At 39.7% G+C, this 20,948-nt stretch overlaps 1 protein-coding gene across 1 annotated transcript in view; it reads right to left on the bottom strand.

Annotated features, from left to right (window-relative positions):
• Positions 1-20,948, bottom strand: part of AFF2 (AF4/FMR2 family member 2) — a 614,371-nt gene that overhangs the window by 52,659 nt on the left and 540,764 nt on the right. The window contains exon 10 of the mRNA XM_044306720.1: positions 104-266. Within this exon, the coding sequence (XP_044162655.1) occupies positions 104-266 (163 nt within the window). The remainder of the gene's footprint in view (positions 1-103; positions 267-20,948) is intronic.

Genomic DNA, 20,948 nt, shown 5'->3' with positions numbered 1-20,948 from the left:
AGTTGGGTGTTTTCTAAGCACTACAAATAACCATGTACACAGTCAATAATGATAGCCACATACACAACTTCAGAAAAACAAGCAATACAGTACACAATGTTACCTCTGGGGTTACATTACGGTTTTCTTCATTACATTCACTATCACTGGAGCTGCTCTCACTATCCGAATCTGATTCTGAACTGGTTTCAGATTCACTGGAACTTCCAGAACCTCCACTTGAATTTACTAGGTTGGCACCATGAACAGTTGGCAAAGGAAGGCCACTGGAAGACACAAAATGGCAAGTGGCTATTTAAAACCCTAACCAAAACATGTAATTAAAATGTAACAGTAACAGTTACTGGATAAGATGAGGAAATTCACCAAGTTACAAGATTATACTGCAGTAATGGAGATTTTGATTATAAATGGTCGATACTTTAAAGCATTTTCCTGCACATGCAGTGAGTGAGAAGCTTCCATCAGCCCCTATAATGTACAAAGTTTCACATTCAATGTGAGGACAATTTGGCAATAACATTGATGATTACCTGTTCAAATAAGAGACATATGTGAGAACCCCTTTGATACACACCGGTTTTTAGAAGATTTTATACAATCATTCCAGAATTGGCAACAAAGCCAAAAACTAGAACCAACATTGATGGTGAGCTCACCCAGTGGTTGTAAGTGTGTATACAGACTCTCCCAACAAGTGCTTGGTAATGAGCTTATTTTTCACATCCAAGAATGCCACAATGAAAGAGCAGGCATGTCATAAAATATTAAAAGACAACCAACACTAACATTTCAAGCATAGAATTATAGCAGAGCGGAGTAAGACAAGCCACACAGAGAATACATAGCTCACTAAAATCTTCATGCTTTCATGACACATCAATGTTCTTGAAAAATGTAAGCATTATTGTCTTGTGATATTTTATAAAATGATAGATTTCTTTAAATAAATGATTCATGGTTTTATAGCAGAAAGAGTGTTGAGTAAAAATGTTGGGTAAAACTGTAAAATGTTCTGATTGGCTGAATATACACTTTAAAGTGGAACCCTGGGCAAATTCATTTTAAACTCATTTTTAAGCCTAGACTGCTGTCCCTGTTGAAAAAAAACCTCACCTGCTGCCATCTGCTTCATGCCAGCTTCCTGGGACCCTAGTTCCCTTCTGCAGTCTTCTGAACCCTGTCCTGCAAACTTCCAAATGGACTGGGGAGGGAGGTTACATGTGCCACTGACTGGCCTTATATAAGTCACTGGTCGTTTGGAGCCATATCACCACTGAGGCCAGTTAATGGCAATGGCAGCACACGTGACCCCATTCATCCACAGGACGGATACTGGAAAACCACAGAAGGGAGCCAGAGACCTAGGAAGCTGTAACGGAGAAGCAGGGAACAGCTGAGTATATTGTTTTCTACAAGTACAGCAGGCTAGGTTTAACATTTAAAAAAAAAATGCACAAAGCTGGAAAATCTTTTTAAAATACTAAGGCCATTCAAGGTTGATGGTAGTCCTCAAAATGTAGTTTTCAAGAAGTTCTGTACATTATAGCTTCTTAAAGAGGACCTGTCACCACAAAATGTGATGCAATCTGCAGGCAGCATGTTACAGAGCCAGAGGAGCTGATCAGATTGATATATAGCTTTGTGGGAAAAGAATCAGTAAAACTTGTAATTTATACATTTTTATCTCTGCTATTTCTGAGTTCAGCTGTACACAGGGGCGGTGTTATCAGTGACTGATAGCATTCTCTGTATAAGTTTGTATATAGATATAGCTGTCAGTGACAGATTGCTGTATACAAGGGAGATGTTATCAGTGATTGATAGCATTGTCTGTGTAACTGTGTATACAGGCATACCTGTCAGTCACTGATAGCTGTACACGGGGGAGGTGTTATCAGTGATTGATAGAATTCCCGATGTAAGTGTGTACACAAAGATAGCTGCCAGTCAATAATTGCTGTAGGAGTCATTAGTGATTGATAGCATTCTCTGTGTAAGCTTGTATACAGAGATAGTTGTCAGTCATTGATAGCTGTACATGGGAGCAGTCTGAAGTTCGGAAAAAGCTATAAATGTATAAATTACAAGTTTTACTGAATCTACAAAACTATATCTGCTGAGCGCCTCCTGCTCTATAACATGATGCATTACATTTTGTGGTGACAGGCCATCTTTAACTACACAGGAAATAATACAGCTGGATGTTACTTCAAAGGGACAGAGCATTTTAATTACACTGCAATGTCAATGGAGTGCAGGTAAACAGTGAAGAGAACGTAGCGCTCATATAAGCACTGTAGTCTCTTCAAACAGCTGATAGGCAGGAGTGAACACCCCTCCCCCCACAGAGACTAATATTGATGATATTGATTCCTGAGCATAGGTCATCAATATGGGAATCCAGACAACCCATTTAAAAAAGTAGCAGCCTGGTGGCTCCCCTGCAGCAGGGTACAGATACCTGTACAGAGGTTAAATGGTGTAGACCAAAGGTGCCTCTTAGATAACACCCTTCACCCCTGAAGTAGGCCCAGTGTTCAGTGGCACAGTGGGTCCGCACCCCACATGACAATAGAATAGCATATCCAACAATTTCATCACATATATTTAAATTATTCTCATGATGTTACAAAAAATGTGTGACATCACTGAGACAGAAAGCCATTATTGAGATATTATTACATTCCATAGAGATATACTACAATCTAATGAGTGATATACAGGAATCAATCAAGTGTTTGTCCAAACAAACTAGCTAACAATTTGTAAACCCTTCTGTGTCTCATACAGACAATGTAGAGCATGTGAATTATTTATGTTATTATATATAGAACTGCATTTACAACACTATACAGTAATCTCATACGGAATTTTTACATATGTCACTTCCCATACTTCATAATTGCTTTATAACAAACATCCTGACCTATGATATTAGGAAAATCTCAGGAATACCTTGCATTGAATTATTAATGGTCACACTGGATTCATGTAAAGCTTTAGTGTTTCAGTATTTCAATGAATGGAACAGATGCTAACAGTGTCTTACATTTTAATCACTACAACTCTCTATAAATTCTCTGGAAGACTGTCAAACATGTCAGTCTGGCAGCATGAAATACTTATTGGAAATGACAACCATTTCTGATAAATACAGTGGAACGAAGCCCATAAAATATTTATAAGATTATCTATTTTGAGAGAATTTGATTTGTTGAGATCAAGTCATATGGGGCACACTATATTGTAACTAGAACCATGGTAAATTGATTATAAAAGTTCACGTATAATATGTCCCAAATTACGTTTTAGGTGGTAAAAACAATGAAAGTCATTAGAAAAATTGCAAAACTGTGCCCATGACATTATCCTAGCCTAGAATCATATTGATGAGGACATCAACATGTCTGCATACTTTCTGAGAAGGATCTCATAAATTTAGGATTGGACAGTAATTGCTGCTTTGTCAGGGGGTACATTGTCAAGCACCATTTATGTTCAAAACCTCCAAATTTACTCACTGATTTGTATCTACTATATTGAATATGTTCTTTGAAAGGGAACCTGTATGTCCACCTAGGCATAGCACTTGAGCAACAACACTGGTACCATAATTTCAGATCTTTGGGTTGTCCCATTTAGGCCTCTTTCACACTTGCGTTGTCCGGATCCGTTGTGTACTCCATTTGCCGGAATTACACGCCGGATCCGGAAAAACGCAAGTGAACTGAAAGCATTTGAAGACGGATCAGTCTTCAAAATGCGTTCAGTGTTACTATGGCAGCCAGGATGCTATTAAAGTCCTGGTTGCCATAGTAGTAGTGGGGAGCGGGGGAGCAGTATACTTACCGTCTGTGCGGCTCCCGGGGTGCTCCAGAATGACATCAGAGTGCCCCATGCACATGGATGACGTGTCCATGCGATCACGTCATCCATGCGCGTGGGGCGCCCTGACGTCACTCTGGAGCGCCCCGGGAGCCGCACGGACGATGAGTATACTGCTCCCCTGCTCCCCATTACACTTTACCATGGCTGCCAGGACTTTAGCGTCCTGGCAGCCATGGTAACCATTCAGAAAAAGCTAAACGTCGGATCCGGTAATGCGCCAAAACAACGTTTAGCTTAAGGCCGGATCCGGATTAATGCCTTTCAATGGGCATTAATTCCGGATCCGGCCTTGCGACAAGTCTTCAGGATTTTTGGTCGGAGCAAAAAGTGCAGCATGCTGCGGTATTTTCTTCGGCCAAAAAACGCTCCGGTCCGGAACTGAAGACATCCTGATGCATCCTGAACGGATTTCTCTCCATTCAGAATGCATTAGGATAAAACTGATCGGGATTCTTCTGGCATAGAGCCCCGACGACGGAACTCTATGCCGGAAAAGAACAACACAAGTGTGAAAGAGCCCTTAAACAGGACAGAGAATAAGTGGGTCCTCCACTGAACAGCAGAATGGGGGGCTGCTGGACACAGCAAAGTACAAGTGCTCTTCTATTTCCAGAAGCCCTATAGTGTTGCATGGATTGCCAGCGTGAATGCATGTCTGCTACTCCATCCAAACAGGGAACACAGGCCCTGTTCTAGTGATCAGTGGGCGTCCCAGTGATCAGATACTTACTGTTTGTTGACAGATAAGTTATTGCAATGGGACAATCCCTTAAGTTCCCATATGAATTCATATTAGTGTTGTGGTACTAGTATGTAAGGCTACTTTCACACTATTGTTTTAGTCTCCCGGTATTGATATTCATCATAGGGACCAAATACCGGAAAAAAACACTTCAGTTTTGTCCCCATTCATTGTCAATGGGGAAAAAAATGAACTGAACAGAACGGAATGCTCCAAAATGCATTCTGTTCTATTTAGTTGCGTTCCCAGACTGAAGAGCAAACCGCAACATGTTGTAGTTTGCTTTCTGTCCTGGGATGCGGAGCAAGATGCATCTGGCATGACCCCCAATGCAAGTCAATGGGGACGGATCCGTTTTCTCTGCCACAATCTGCCACAATAGAAAACGGTTCCGTCCTCCATTGACTTTCAATGGAGTTCATGACAGATCCATCTTGGCAATGTTAAAGATAATACAACCGGATCCGTTCATAACGGATGCAGATCGTTGTATTATCAGTAACGGAAGCGTTTTTGCTGAACCCTGCTGGATCCAGCAAAAACTCTAGTGTGAAAGTAGCCTTACATGAACCAAAAGACATGAGTAACCTGGTCACTAAAAGGATATTTATCTGACTGAAATTTGCACTTGTAAATACAAATAGTGTTGAGCGCAAATATTCGAATTACGAATATTTATCACGAATATCGCAACTTCGATAATTAGTGAATATTTTGAATATAGTGCTATATTAGTTTTTCGAATATTCGTCATTTTTTCCATATTAGCACATGATTCCTCGCTGCTTCTTGCTTGTGGGCCAATGAGTCATTGGCCCACAAGCAACTTAAGCTGGGAGGAATCATGACTTCAGATGGAAAAAAATTACGAATATTCTAAAAAACAAATATATAGCACTATATTCAATTTAGTGCTATATATTCGTTTTGTCGCATATTTGTCATTAAAATATCGCAAATTCAAATATGACCCCTGCCGCTCATCACTAAATACAAACTGACATCCAAATTAATTGCTACTAACTACTTATCAGAGCAACAGCAATCACATTGATTTTTGTACATTTACTTCTACCCTAAAGATGTTAGAGGATTAATGTATTGGCTTTTAATCCTTGTTGAACCAGTTACTTCTCCTTTCAACATCTACTGTTGTTTTATTCAGTGAGAGTCGCAACGAGGCAGAGACAATTAGGTTTTATAACTGCACATGTATTTCTAAGCAGCAGGTGTGACTGTTAGATGTCTTATTGTTGTCGCACCTGGAAGACTGAATATAATAAAATATGTACTGACTAAGATGATTAGATTTGCATAAAATATGCTTTATTGCGCAATTAAATCAATACATGGTATATAAAAAATTTTTTTTTTACACGTTAGCGACATTAAAACCATTACAATCTGTGAGTTACTTTTTTTTAATTGCTTTTTAATTATAGTAACTTTAACCCCTTGGCACTGTGAACAAATTTATTTTTTTCACTTTTGTTTTTATCTCTAGCATATAGTAAAAAACTGAAAGAAAAATTATTTGTGGGATAAAAGTAAAGAAAAAAATGCATAGTTTTTTGGGTTTACTGCAAATTTACTGTGTGCTAAAGTGTAACCTTTAATATTTGGGTCAGTATCAAAAATATAAAATTTGTATTGTTTTTGTTATGATTTACTACTTAAACAAAATATAAAAGACTTTTTATGTTTATAATTTTCAATTGGCCAAATGACCATAACATGCCTGTTTGGGCATTTTGATTTGTTTTCTGTTACGTTGTTCAATATACAGGATACAGTTGCAAGAAAAAGTATGTGAACCCTTTGGAATGATATGGATTTTGGCACAAATTGGTCATAAAATGTGATCTGATCTTCATCTAAGTCAAAACAATAGACAACCACAGTCTGCTTAAACTAATAACACACAAATAATTAAATGTTACCATGTTTTTATTGAACATACCATGTAAACATTCACAGTGCAGGTGGAAAAAGTATGTGAACCCCTAGGCCAGTGATAGGCAAACTGCGGCTCTCCAGCTGTTGCAGAACTACAACTCCCAGCATTCAAAGACTGCCTACAGCTTTCAGCCTACAGCAGGGCATGGTGGGAGTTGTAGTTTTGCAACAGCTGGAGAGCCGCAGTTTGCCTATCACTGCCATAGGCTAATGACATCTCCAAGAGCTAATTGGAGTGAGGTGTCAGCCAACTGGAGTCCAATCAATGAGATGAGATTTGAGGTGTTGGTTACAGCTGTCCTGCCCTATAAAAAACACACACTAGTTTGGGTTTGCTTTTCACAAGAAGCATTGCCTGATGTGAATGATGCTTTACACAAAAGAGCTCTCAGAAGACCTACAATTAAGAATTGTTAACTTGCATAAAGCTGGAAAGGGTTGTAAAAGTATCTCCAAAAGCCTTGCTGTTCATCAGTCCACGGTAAGACAAATTGTCTATCAATGGAGAAAGTTCAGCACTGCTGCTACTGTCCCTAAGAGTGGTCGTCCTGTAAAGATGACTGCAAGAGCACAGCGCAGACTGCTCAATGAGGTAAAAGAAGAATCCTAGAGTGTCAGCTAAAGACTTACAAAAGTCTCTGGCATATGCTAACATCCCTGTTAGCGAATCTACAATACGTAGAACACTAAACAAGAATTGATTTCATGGGAGGATACCACAGAGGAACCAACTGCTGTCCAAAAAAAACATTGCTGCACATTTACAGTTTGCACAAGAGCACCTGGATGTTCTACAGCAGTACTGGCGAAATATTCTGTGGACAGATGAAACCAAATTTGAGTTGTTTGGAAGAAACACACAACACTATGTATGGATAAAAAGAGGCACAGCACACCAACATCAAAACCTCATCCCAACTGTAAAGTATGGTGGTGGGGGCATCATGGTTTGGGGCTGCTTTGCTGAGTTAGGGCCCGGTTGGATTGCTATCATAGAAGGAAAAATGAATTCCCAAGTTTATCAAAACATTTTGCAGGAGAACTTAAGGCTATCTGTCCACCAGCGGAAACTCAACAGAAAATGGGTGTTGCAACAGGACAACGACCCAAAGCACAAAATTAAATCAACAACAGAATGGCTTAAACAGAAGAAAATACGCCTTCTACAGTGGCCCAGATTGACATGCTGTGGTATGACCTCAAGAAAGTGATTCACACCAGACATCCCAAGAATATTGCTGAACTGAAACAGTTCTGTAAAGAGGAATGGTCAAGAATTACTCCTGACCGTTGTGCACGTCTGATCTGCAACTACAGGAAACGTTTGAAGTTATTGCTGCCAAAGGAGGTTCAACCAGTTATTAAATCCAAGGGTTCACATACTTTTTCCACCTGCACTGTGAATGTTTACATGGTGAGTTTAATAAAAACATGGTAACATTTAATTCTTTGTGTGTTATTAGTTTAAGCAGACTGTGATTGTCTATTGTTGTGACTTATATGAAGATCAGATCACATTTTATGACCAATTTGTGCAGAAATCCATATCATTCCAAAGGGTTCACATACTTTTTCTTGCAACTGTATATACTTTTATATTTTAATAGCCTGGACATTTTTTGACACAGCAATACCAATTATGGATTATCATTTTATTATTTATGTTATATGTAAAGTTGAAAAAAGGGATGATTTGAATATGTACCGCAGTGCTTTAACATTAAAACTATTTTTACTCCAAGAGGAATTAAACATTGATCAGTTATAAAAAAAATATAAGTTTTTCAGCTTGCCTTTTATTAAACCATATTAAAAATGGCAAAACATGTAGTCCATAAATACAGGACTAGTACAATCTTCTGATGTATTTCATACATTAAAGGCCCGTGTGGACCAGAAACACATCAAATGAGTGTACTACTCCTGTATTTATGGATTACGCTATGGTGCTTCACTCCACTTCCATACATGTATGGTGGGTGGATGTCATCAAGGGGTTAATATTAAGAGATTTAAGTACAAATAACAAAATGCAGCAATCTGTTTATGACACAAAAAAGCTGCAAGTATATCAGAAAATGTGTGCCATGCTTATCACTACATTGCATCATTCTCCCACAATTACATACATGATGTAGCCTCCCGTTAGCAGACAGAATTCTGAATTAGTTATCATGGCACAAAAATAAACTGTTCAATGAGAATATCAGCTCTGCTATAGAAGGACTTGAAATGCTTTTCAAACATTGTCGGCACACAGAGCTCTTTAAGCCAAGGAACCTATAAATCCATAAAAGAGGGTTCAAGCTTCTCAACCAGCTTTGAGAGTCTTCTTGAGAAGGCTCCTGCTTCATTGAGTTTGATGCAGGTTAAACACTGACATACAAATCATTGTGCGCTGATGATTGTAAAAGAGGGCATTATTGCAGATGGCGGTGTTTATGATGCCCCCTCATTATCAGTCAACCCTTAATGAAGCTGTCTCATCAAGACAACTCTAACCATATGCTGAAGAGCATCATACGATGTGTATCATACTTATTCTACATTATGTTAGAGCCTAAAACCGCTCATTAGGAAAGCCTCCTACAGTCCGTCCATATACAGATGTATCCACCTTTACCGTTTCTCAAATTTCATTAATGACTTCAATTTATCACAATACAAATACAATGCATTATCCTGAAATGATAGGGAAAAAAAACCAAAACAATAGGATGAAATTCACATTCGACAATTGAGAGACCCTACTTAGATTTATATAGCATAGACATCTCCAGATAAAATATCACAAAATCATGTTATTTTTTTCAGATCTGGTCATTTGCTCCACTTCTATCTCAGGCTATGATGAGCCACATATTACATGGTTACCCTTTTAATAGAATAAGTATCATGTAAGGCTAATTTTCAGCTAAAATGTGAAGCCAGATATAATTTTCTCCAAGAGTCTGACCTGCAGTGTACAGAGGATAGCTTTATTTTTTTTTGAGGAAGATCCTATTATCTGTAACTGGGATAATAAAAAAGGCTTAATTAAAATATCTCTTAAAAAATAGATTGAAAGGGATTGCCTATCTTTTGAAGAAAATCCCCCCCCCCCCCCCACTGACCTGTGGGGGGAAAACATACTTATCTGATCCCTGCCACTTTATCCTGGCTCCTTATGTTTTGCAGAGCGAACACCCTTGTCAACTTCCAGCATAGACGGGAGTCACATGTGTCATTTCAGGCAATGACTGGCACATGGGTGACGTATTCCCCCAGAGTGACATGTCATTAGGTAATGTGCCTCTTGGGGGAAATATCATCGCTAAGACCAGTCATTGGCTGTAACGGCACAAGTGACCATCATCCATGCCAGAGGTTGAAAAGTGGGACCAAAGCGAGGTGAACAGAAGGTGCTAGATTTGGGTGGCAAGAAGCAGGTAAGTATGTTTACCTCCACACGTCCAGTGGGCAGGGGACCAAAATCTGTTCAAAAGGTGGAAAACTCCAGTATTGGATTACTTCAGCCCAATACCAACCCCAGACAGTTGGATACAAAATCAATTGTACGGAAAAATGGGAAGTTTGCATGGTGTATATTAAGGATGGCCAACCTGCAGCTCTCCAGCTGTTGCAAAACCACAACTCCTAGCATGCTCAGACTGACTACAGCTATCACACTACAGCAGGGCATGGTGGGAATTGTAGTTTTACAACACCTGGAGAGCCGCAGGTTGCCCACCCCTGGTCTATACACATCATTTTCACTATAACTCATGTTAACAGGAGGACATTAATATTGGAATACACATTTAATCTTTCTAGCGGGAGTGGGGACCAGAGTGGTGTAATAATGTGTCTTATACTGACAGCCTCATGTACAATAAATAAGCTTTGCGGGTAAAATTACACACAATACTTAACAGATACTCAATTACTGAAATAATAAAGAATATTCTGTTGCCAACAGTACTGACTGCAATTTGGCTCTCCGGCTGCAATTGGCTGCTGTTCTGTAATTTCTGGTATGGCTGTTCCTTTTGAGAAAATTCCAGTCTCTCGTTTTTTTTGTTTGTTTCTGAATGTAGTCATGAAAGACACAGGAGGACATGTATTATGAACAATGTTTTACACGTTGTTCTTAATCTATCCCCTACTGGCGTCGAATGAGCCACAATTATTAAGAGGCACACATTTTAGAAAGGGAGCAGGTGCAGATTTCAGGTACAATCTACACCAGTTTCCAGGCATTGATTATAATAAATGTGCCCGGCTTCCCATTGCCCGCACCACTTTTTTGGGTGGTCAGCCGTGCCAAAATCCTAAAAAGTACACGCCAGGCATGTGCCAAACTTTTAATCTCTTTGACGCCAGCTTTCTGGACTACAGGGGATGATAAATGCCCCCCCCCCCCCCAATGTACTCTATTATTGGGGGAATCTTGACTATCTGTTGTTCAGAGCGGCTCCGTACTTGAGGTAAGCACAGGTGGTGCTCATTATGGGCCATTGTCTTTTATCTGAATTTGGCTGAATTGCATTAAAGGGGTTGTCTCACTTGAACAAATTGATTTGATCATGTAGAGAAAGTTAATACAATGCACTTACTAATGCATTATTATAATTCATACTGCTTCCTTTGCTGGTTTAATCCATTTTTACATCACATGATATACTTCTTGTTTCCATGGTTATGACCACCCTGCAATCCAGCATCGGTGGCCGTGCTTGCACACTATAAGAAAAAGCTCTCCTATGTGCACTCCTATGGTCCCGGCCACCAGATAGGCCAGCGCTTTTTTATATAGTGTGCAAGCACGACCACCGCTGCTGGATTGCAGGGTGGTCGTAACCATGGAAACGAGCAGTATATAATGTGATGGAAATATTGATCAAGCCAGCAAAGGAAGCAATATGGATAATAATAATGCATTAGTAAGTGACTTGTATTAACTTTCTGTACATGATAAATGCCATTTGCTGAAGTGAGACATTCCCTTTAATCATAGGGTTTTTAATGCTTCTTTTGTGAATAATATATAGCCCGATTTTAAAATTGCACGTTATCTTGTGACAAAAACCACAGAAAAATATTTGCAAGCTATTTTTAGGGAATTTTTAGAAAAATCTTTTTATTATCGCAGTTACATTAGCTAAACTGTTCTGAAAGGCTTATCACAATAAGATACTTCCTCCTCTAAAAAAAATAAAAAAATAAAAAAAAAGCTGTCCTCTGTAGGTCAGGCAGTGTGGCTTCACATTTCAGCAGATGTTGGAGCTAAAAACTAGCATTACATGGTACCTATTCTAATGAATTGGCAACCATATAATACTTGGCTCACCATATCTTGAGATATATAGGCGGTGCAAATGACTAGCTATGAAAAAAACATGATTTTGTGATATTTTATCTGGAGATGTGTATGCCATATTAATCTCCACATTGTGGCCACTCAATTGTTGAGATGTCAATTGCATCCTGTTGAGGGTTTTGCTATCATGTCAGGGTAATATATTTGTATTGTCATTGCTAGAGATGAGCGAATTGAAGCTGACGAAGTGGAATTCGTTTAGAACTTCAGGAAAAATGTAATTTGCAACGAATGCGAATTTCCTCACGCTTCGTGGGTAACGAATCGCAATTTTCCGAAAAATGGCAGCTACACGTGTGAGGACTGAGGACATGGGGCATGGAACTCTGGGAAGGCGGGATCACCCAGATTAACATGCCTGCATGCAGCCAATCAGCAGCCAGCCAGCCCTCTGATGTCACAGCCCTATTAATATGGCAGCCATTTTAGATTCTGCCATTTTACAGCGTTCAGAGTGCAGGGACAGATGTGTGAAGGTGCTAGGGACAGCTATTGGAAAAACGATTGTGAAAAAAAATACAGAAAAAACAATTTATAAGTGCAGGGATAGAATAGTGAGGAATCATTTCACAGCATCTTAGTGCAGGGAGGGACGTCAGAAGGCGCTAGGGAGTTAGCTGTCAATCACTGCTAGGACCGCCTCCTGGACTTCAGAATGAACATAAAATACAAGTTTTATTGAATCTTTTCCCATAAAACTATATATCAATCTGCTCAGCTCCACCTGCTCTATAACCTGCAGATTTATTTGCATTTTCTTAGTGACAGGTTCCCTTTAAATGTTAAAAATATGGCTGCCTGAAACTACCACCAGGAGGCGTCACTTAGGATAAATTTATACAGCTCCATTTGAACTCAATCTCATAGTAATACCTACAAGCAGAATAGTTTTATAGGGTTGTCCAACTATTCCACTTTTTTTTTAAACCCACTGAGAATGTTTGAAAAAATTAAATAAAAGAAGTAATACTTTACCATCATCAATCCTCTGCTGCTCCCGTTCCGACATTTCTTGGATGCCCTGCTGGTTTTGACTTCCCTCTCAACACCGACATGTGATTTGCTGCAGCAGTATCCCGCTACCACAAGTGATTGGCTGCATTGGTAACATGTCCATGTTGAGAAGGAGCAGGAAAGAAACACTGGCAGGGAAACAGGAGTGGCCTGTGATCAGTGAAGCGGGTATTACATCTTTTAAAACATTCTCAACGACTTAAAGAAAAATAAAGGGTTGGATGGCCGGACAAACCCTTTAACTATGTGAAGGGATGATGATTTGGAGTTCTGTAACCTAAAAAAACCTGACCTTTGAATTGACCTAATTGAAGATAGATTATAAACCTAGCAACAAGTTTTGACTCATTTAGATTAAAAGAATTTAAGATTTTTGGATTTATAGGAAAATAATATCATTTCGACATATAATAGACCTGCAGGAAGATTTTTGGCTTGTTCAGAAATAAAGTGTTAGGGTCATTGTGGGATCAATTGTCCTCTAGCTATGATATGATGCGGCATATAAATGTTAAACCATAGGTTGGTCTTGACATTTATTATACATCCTATGCAGTTTGTTTATTCTGCAGATCTGTATGTGTCTATAGGAGCATATGGTAGAGAATATATTGGTTCCCATTAGTATTGAGTAATCACGCAGAACTACTACATTTTTCAGCTGTGCAGCTATTCAGTGTTATCAGTGATCCCAATTAGTCAGATTGCCTAGTGTTTTCATATTCAGGGACATTGAACAAGAAGCAATTAGCACAGGCACCATAAAAGAAACACCTGACACATGTATAATGCATAAACTATTACAAATGGATGGCAGAATATTAATGGAATACTTTACATAACAGCTGGAATTGATTTTAATTCACAACACTAAAGGGCTCAGATGTATCACAGATTAAGCCTATTTCTATTGTTTTGATAGGGTTCATTCTTATGATTGACTTTCTAATATATGTATTATTTTCCATACTGTATATAAATTGAGGTAGAAGCAACAGATGCTATCGTACCTGTAGACTGGGGAACTCAGGGGCCTTCTGGCTCCAACCCCATCTCACTGGCTGATAACATGACATTACATTATTATTACAGATGAGGTTGTCTCCTGATACATTTAGTGGTGCCAAATGCTACCTGCCTGTAAGTCAGGTGAACAGACAGTCTGCTTGCCACTGTTGACTGCATGTCTGTTTTTTTGCTCTGGCTGTGGGTCATGCTCATGCGTTGACTTCTGTTCTCTTGAAGGACCAGTGCATGCTAATTGACCCTGACTCCAGATACTGCTGAAATGTCCCAGACTTCCTATAGACTCCTCCCCATCACTCTGTGCTTCAGTCCTTTTGGCTAAACTATACATGTGCTTTTTTTGCTCCATTTTGATCAACTCAGCTTGTGTTCTTGACTCTAACTACTTGTCTGCTGCTCATTCTGGTCTCCACATGATAACTGCTGATGACTGCATTTGGCTGCCTTAACCCATGCTTCATAAAAGTAGGATTCCTGCCAGATACTTTGGAACTGTGACTTGTTGACTTTAGCTCATCTTTGTGCCATTTGTTGCAAACATGGTGTACCCCAGGGGTAGTGAACTGGCAATTTCCTATGAGAAAGTCCACACTCTCTTTCATTTGTTAAGGGTGTACATAATGCCTTAGACCTGCTCCATGGTTTAGCTATAAGCTAAATCCATTAGTGACCAAATGGTTCCACATCACTAGTTGGCCACCATTACATTTTGTGACTTCTGGAGCCTTCCCTTCCGGCACTATGACCATGCCTATTGGTTTTTAAACCTCTACAGCACTACTCCAGGCCAGGACAAGTGTACAGGAGTCATTGCAGGCTACATCACAAAACAGTTTTTCATATTCTTTGGAGGAACCGATGGTAAATTTTGCCACTGGAAATTGTGCCTTCTATCATTACCCCTGATTGATGCTTATCAATATAAGCATAAAGGTGTTTGCTGGACACAGGACAAGAAATCAGTTCAGCATTCCATACGGGCAGACACACAGTTTACCAAACTGAACAGATAGGACCGCATCAGACCACTTTAAGAAGACAGTGGATGAGCTTAAGTATTGATAGTAGTCATTAGTACATTTTATGTTCTCAGTTTTCAATGAAGATTCAAACATCTTAATGTACATTTTTATATATTTTTCTTTACTTGCGAGTGGAAGGATTTCTGCTTTTCTACAGTTTTTGCATATGGTACAGGTCAGCTAAGGTTTCTAGCGAGATTACATAATTGTCAAATTACCAAGATATCTCATTACATCTCCTCACTACTTATAGTTATTCAGATTTGTAGGTCCTCCCACCCCACACATCAAGCATAGGAATTTGGAAGCAGTTGCAACCAATATAGTTATAACACTGATTTCTGTTCCTATAATTCTATAGTTGGACGCCAGTGGAGGTCTCTGGACCTCATGCAAGGATCAGTATAATCATATGAAGCCTGAGAAATTCTGATTGAGTGTCACAGCTGTTTGGGGAAATCTAAATACTTTGTTCATCTGAGCTATAAAGACACAGCTTGGCCCTGTGGTCTTGATGAAGGGAAAGGAAACCTTTAGGTTTCATAGGTGTTGGCCACTTGGGCAAAGCTGAACAGATAAGAACCTGCTCACTTGATTTTCCTACCCTAACCCAAAACCATAGCATTTAACTGCTTTGTAACAGCTTTTTCAACATGTCCTGTTTTAATACTGTTTAGCAAATGTAATTATAATAGTGCACACACTGTAGTAATTACCCTTCAAGAGTCATCTGGGTGATGCACTTCAGGTGAAGAGTCACTCTGTCCCATGTCCTTCATGGATATGTCAATACATGAAGCCAAAGCCAGTATTGCAGGTAGTTGGAGCTGGCTTGAAATTACATATCCTCCCCTCTGGGACATCAATCAAACCAGAAGGGGCATGGACTGTATGACTCTTTACCCAACAACACCACCCAAATGACTCTTAAGGGGTAAGTAGTATATTTCCTAAGCACTATTAGTTTAATTTGCACAATTTATGCACATACTTGTTGAGAAAGCTATTACAAACAGCATAACATTTATGGCCATTGTTTAGGGTAGGGAAATGAAGTGAAAGGTTATGCTTAAAATGTAATTTACTGCAGGGCACTGCTCACACAATAGGCTGGTATCTATGGTCTGGGAAAGTAAAGCAGCAGCTTTCCATAGAATTCTTCCATGTATAAAACTACAAGTGCACACAATTTATGTTACATAATAAACAATTACTACAATTCCCCTGCCTGCACAAATAAAGGACTGTTTTGCTGAGAGCAATCAAAAGCTAATAGCTGTTAACACTTCAATTTATTTTGAAAATCTTATCACCCTTCATACATGACAAGTGCTAATAAATTCAATAAGAGCAGTGATCAGACAAGTAGAACTCAACATGCCAGATTAGTAATGTGATTAACAATGTCTGACATCTTTCCATGAGAAGAGATAGGGAGTTCCCTCTTGCAATAATCACAGAATATAGAAGAATACGCTCTGCAGGAATATAAATAATTTGGAAAGTCTAGCAGACAATATTCTACTCTGAGCCTCATTTGCACTTTAGAAAAGTTGCCCTACAGACCTTATGTACTTTTAAGATTCATCAGAAAGATACATGAAGCAGACTCACAGCTAAAAAATGTACATATTTAATGCGTTCAGATCTCTAGGTTACAAAATATCTAACAAAAAAATGGAATATTAGAGAGCATGCTTTAGCGACTTCTTGCTTTGATAAATATCTTCTGGTATGTCATTTACTAAAAATGTAGAACTTACCAAAGAGATGACAAGTAAATGGTTCCTCTGTATACAAAGCTTTGCTCTAAACTTCGTTTTAATTCTGTATGGAGATTTGTCTCAGTACAGCATTACAATATATGCGCTCCCACGAAACTTCAGTGAGTAACTTCACAATTTGATTTTTGAACTTGAAAACCATTTTAAAATTTGGTTCCGAAGTCAGCTTCGCTACTAAGGTACCAGTCGGTACCGAAGCCAACTTTGGATACCTGTTTCAAAATGGTTTTCCAGCTTAATAATCAAACACCAAAGTTATTCACCGAAGTCTCGCAAAGCTTCGGTGATAACTCACTATGCCTGGATGGATGGATGTGGGTATATACACCCCTCAACACTGAAATTTCAGCACCAAGAAGGACTATCCATAAGGTTAGGCAAATTGAAGAAGTTGTCGGTGTCACTAAGATCTGCAGATAAACACATTTTTAAGCACCTAGCTCCAATCTGTGACATGTGGAAGAGGCATAAAAGCAATATTGAAAGTAAAGGTGATCCATTGACCTCACGCCACTGTTCTTAAAAGTTATCATGATACATAGCAAGGAGGCAATGGAGGCTGTAATGAGGGTCTACCCTTTTCAGCAAAGAATCCTGCTTTTGTCTTGGATGCAATAATAGCCAAAGATTGATATGGATACCACGTGGGCAATGCCATAAAAAGACCCTCACAAGCGAATGTCACACTGGTGATACTCCTGGAATTAGATGAGCAGAGGTTCACCAATCTGCAAAAAACTGCATCTACAAACTGTGGAACAACTTAAAAAAATTATCCTCAACAAAAAATCACAAAGTCTTTGAATAACTCACCATCTGCAGTACATAATATCACCAAAACATTCAGAGTATCTGGAGAAATCCATGTGCACAAGGGACAAGGTCAACAGTCAATATTGGATGCTCGTGATCTAGAGGCCCTTGGGCGGCACTGCATTAAAAATGGCAAGATTCTCTCATGGAAATCACTGCATGGGCTTGGGAACACTTCTAGAAATCATTGTGTGTGAACATAGTTCACCATGCAATCCACAATTGCAAGTTAAAGCTGAATCATGTCTAGAAGAAGCAATATGTCAATATGATCCAGAAATGCCTCTGCCTTCTCTGTGCTAAAGCTAATTAAAAGTAATATTGAGGCAAAATCGAAACGTGAAGACAATAAAGAAGGTCAAACAGGATAGGCGGTAAAGCCCTACCTGAACGCTGCTCCAAAACTGACAATTAAACTATTGCGAGGGGGCAGTAACTAAATAAAATATCACTTTTAATCATATTAAGGATAAAAAAGCCCCTACAGACATACAAACATGTAAGAAAGGTAATATCGAAACCTATGTGATCAAATGATGTATAGAACCACAGAGGCTACTATAAGATCATCAGGTGAAAAGAGTAACCACACAGCACATAGTACGAAATTTAGCGCTCAGCTAGGTACCTACAAAAGGAATACCATGAAAAGCTGAAATGTCACCGTGGGTACTAGTAATGGACTAGTGAATGGTGTATAAAGTCAGGGAAGTGGAGGGTATTGGTGTGGTGTATACACTGACCCTAGTGGATCTCTACTTGTCCTAGTCCACCCTACTAATGTATCCTTGGAACGGGGTCCAAAAAACCCCCCGCAAGGAGTGGCCCCGACCAGAAGTCTGGTCCTACGCTGGATGCCCTGTTGAGGCCCTAGACAGCGATATAGGAACCATATACCCATAAAGTGATACAAATCATGGCTAAAAATCTCAATTGAGCCTGTAGGAAAAACTATCCCCAAAAAAAAAACCAATTAGGCTTGTAGCAAAAATATATACGGGACACCTGAGTATTTTTTTTGCTACAGGCCTAATTGTAGGTACCTAGCTGAGCGCTAAATTTCACGCTATGAGCTGTGTGGTTCTCCTTTTCACCTGATGGTCTTATCGTAGCCTCTGTGGTTCTATACATCATTTGATCACACGGGTTTCGATGTTACCTTTCTTACATGTTTGTTTGTCTGTAGGGGCTTTTTTTTTTATCCTTAATATGATCAAAAGTGATATTTTATTTAGGTACTGCCCCCTCACAAAAGTTTAAAATCGAAAAGTGTTCTGTGGTCAGATGAATCAAAATTTAAAATTCTTTTTGGAAACCATAGACACAATGCGCTATGGACTCAAGAGGAAAGGGACCTTCCAGCTTGTTATCAGTGCACAGTTCAAAAACCTGCATCTCTGATAGTATGGGATCATATTAGTGTCTATGGTGTGGTCAGTTTACACAGCTGAAGTCACCTGCAGTCTAGATCTTTCACCAACAGAAAACATTTGGTGCACCAAACTAAAAATCCAGCAAAGAACTGGCTTGACTTGGTGGTGGCCTGACTTGGTGTGGGGTTACTTATACTTGGTTGGTATGATTACTGCTTCTGATTTATTTATTATGCTAACTTATTAGGTGTATTCTATGTATACTGGATTATATTGCCCATATCTAAGTAGTTATTTTCACGACTATATTGTTTTTGCCGTGGCGGTATTGCCACCAATTTTCCACCGGTATTGCCACCAACCATCTATTTATGCACTTGAGTTTTTTTACTTCTATCCTGTCATCAGGCCACCATAATCGATTTGTTTTAATATTTCTTAACCTGTTTGTGTCCTGCTAATCATGTTGAGAATTATTTGTTAATAAAATTAATTATTCAATCATGTAAAGTTTTTTTTATTATTATTTTACCTCATACCGTATTTATCGCCCTATAAGACGCACCTGCCCATAAGACATACCTAGGTTCTTGAGGAGGAAAATAAAAGAAAAAAAATTTGAACCAAAATGTGTTCTTTTGGTGGGTTTCAACTAATGGTGGTCTGTGGATGACAATATTATGGGGGCAGCTGTGGATAACACTGTTATGGGAAGGAGGATCTGTGGATGGCACTGTTATGGAAGGGGAGATCTGTGGATGGCACTCTTATGGGGGATCTGTGGATGGCACTGTTATGGGGGCAGCTGTGGATGACACTGTTATGGGAAGGAGGATCTGTGGATGGCACTGTTATGGAAGGGGAGATCTGTGGATGGCACTGTTATGGGGGATCTGTGGATGGCACTGTTATGGGGGATCTGTGGATGGCACTGCTATGGGGAGGGGGTGGCACTGTTATGGGGAGGGAGATCTGTGGATGACACTGTTATGGAGAGGATCTGTGGATGACCATGCTATAGGGGGATCTGTGGATGACATTATATAGCATCTTATGCTATATATGTCATCCACAGAACCCCCTATAATAGTGTCCCCAAATACACCGGACCCCGCCACTCACAGCAGTATACATATCTAAACAGAAATCCTTAACCTTGAGTAACTTTTACTTTAAAGGGAACCTGTCACCTGGAAAAGACAATTTACACTAATCACAGTACCTTGCTGTCGTGCTGAAGTCACGAGCGCAGTGAAAAAGAAGATGCCAGGAAGGGAGGGAGCCATAGCCGGGATCATGCTGTGGCAGGACACGCACGACGCATGCGCGAGAAAAGCGCGGTCACGGCTACAGGGAAAAATGTCCATCAATATGCGGAGGAGCGGCATAGGGGCGGGCTTATCCGACGGTTGAGTCAAGGAGGCCGCTGCCCCCGTGACTACAGCACGACTTCAAAAAGGTGCCAAACACAGTTTTATAAGTCGATTTTATGAGACAGCACAACGCAGAAAGAAGATATGAACACATCTTTGGGCACACTATGAGAGATATTTTAAGGTACTGTGATTAGTGTAAATTGTCTTTTCCAGGTGACAGTTTCCCTTTAAAGTAAAAGTTACTCGAGGTAAAGGATTACTGTTTAGATATGTATACTGCTGTGAGCGGCGGGGCCCGGTGTAAGAGTACAGTGACTGCAGCGGGCCCTGCTGCGAGTTGCCGACCTCCAGACCCTCCTCCCTCCCCGCTGATACATCGCTGCACTGTGCAGCATCGCAGCCGGTGATGTATTCACTTTAGCGATGTAAAAATGGCAGCATTCGCCCCATAAGGCGCACTGCCATTTCCCCCCCACTTTTGGGTATACGGTATATTTCTATTGGATAAGATGTCTTTTTTCAGCCTTACGAACTGTGAGAGAATGAAAAGTCATGGCAAATCACCCAAAAAATGAAAAGGTAGTTTTGTACA

This window comes from Bufo gargarizans, chromosome 9 (assembly GCF_014858855.1).
Source record: "Bufo gargarizans isolate SCDJY-AF-19 chromosome 9, ASM1485885v1, whole genome shotgun sequence".
Classification (NCBI taxonomy): Eukaryota; Metazoa; Chordata; class Amphibia; order Anura; family Bufonidae; genus Bufo; species Bufo gargarizans.
The sequence above is the reverse complement of the archived record's forward strand: the minus strand, read 5'-3'. Positions and strand labels throughout refer to the sequence as shown.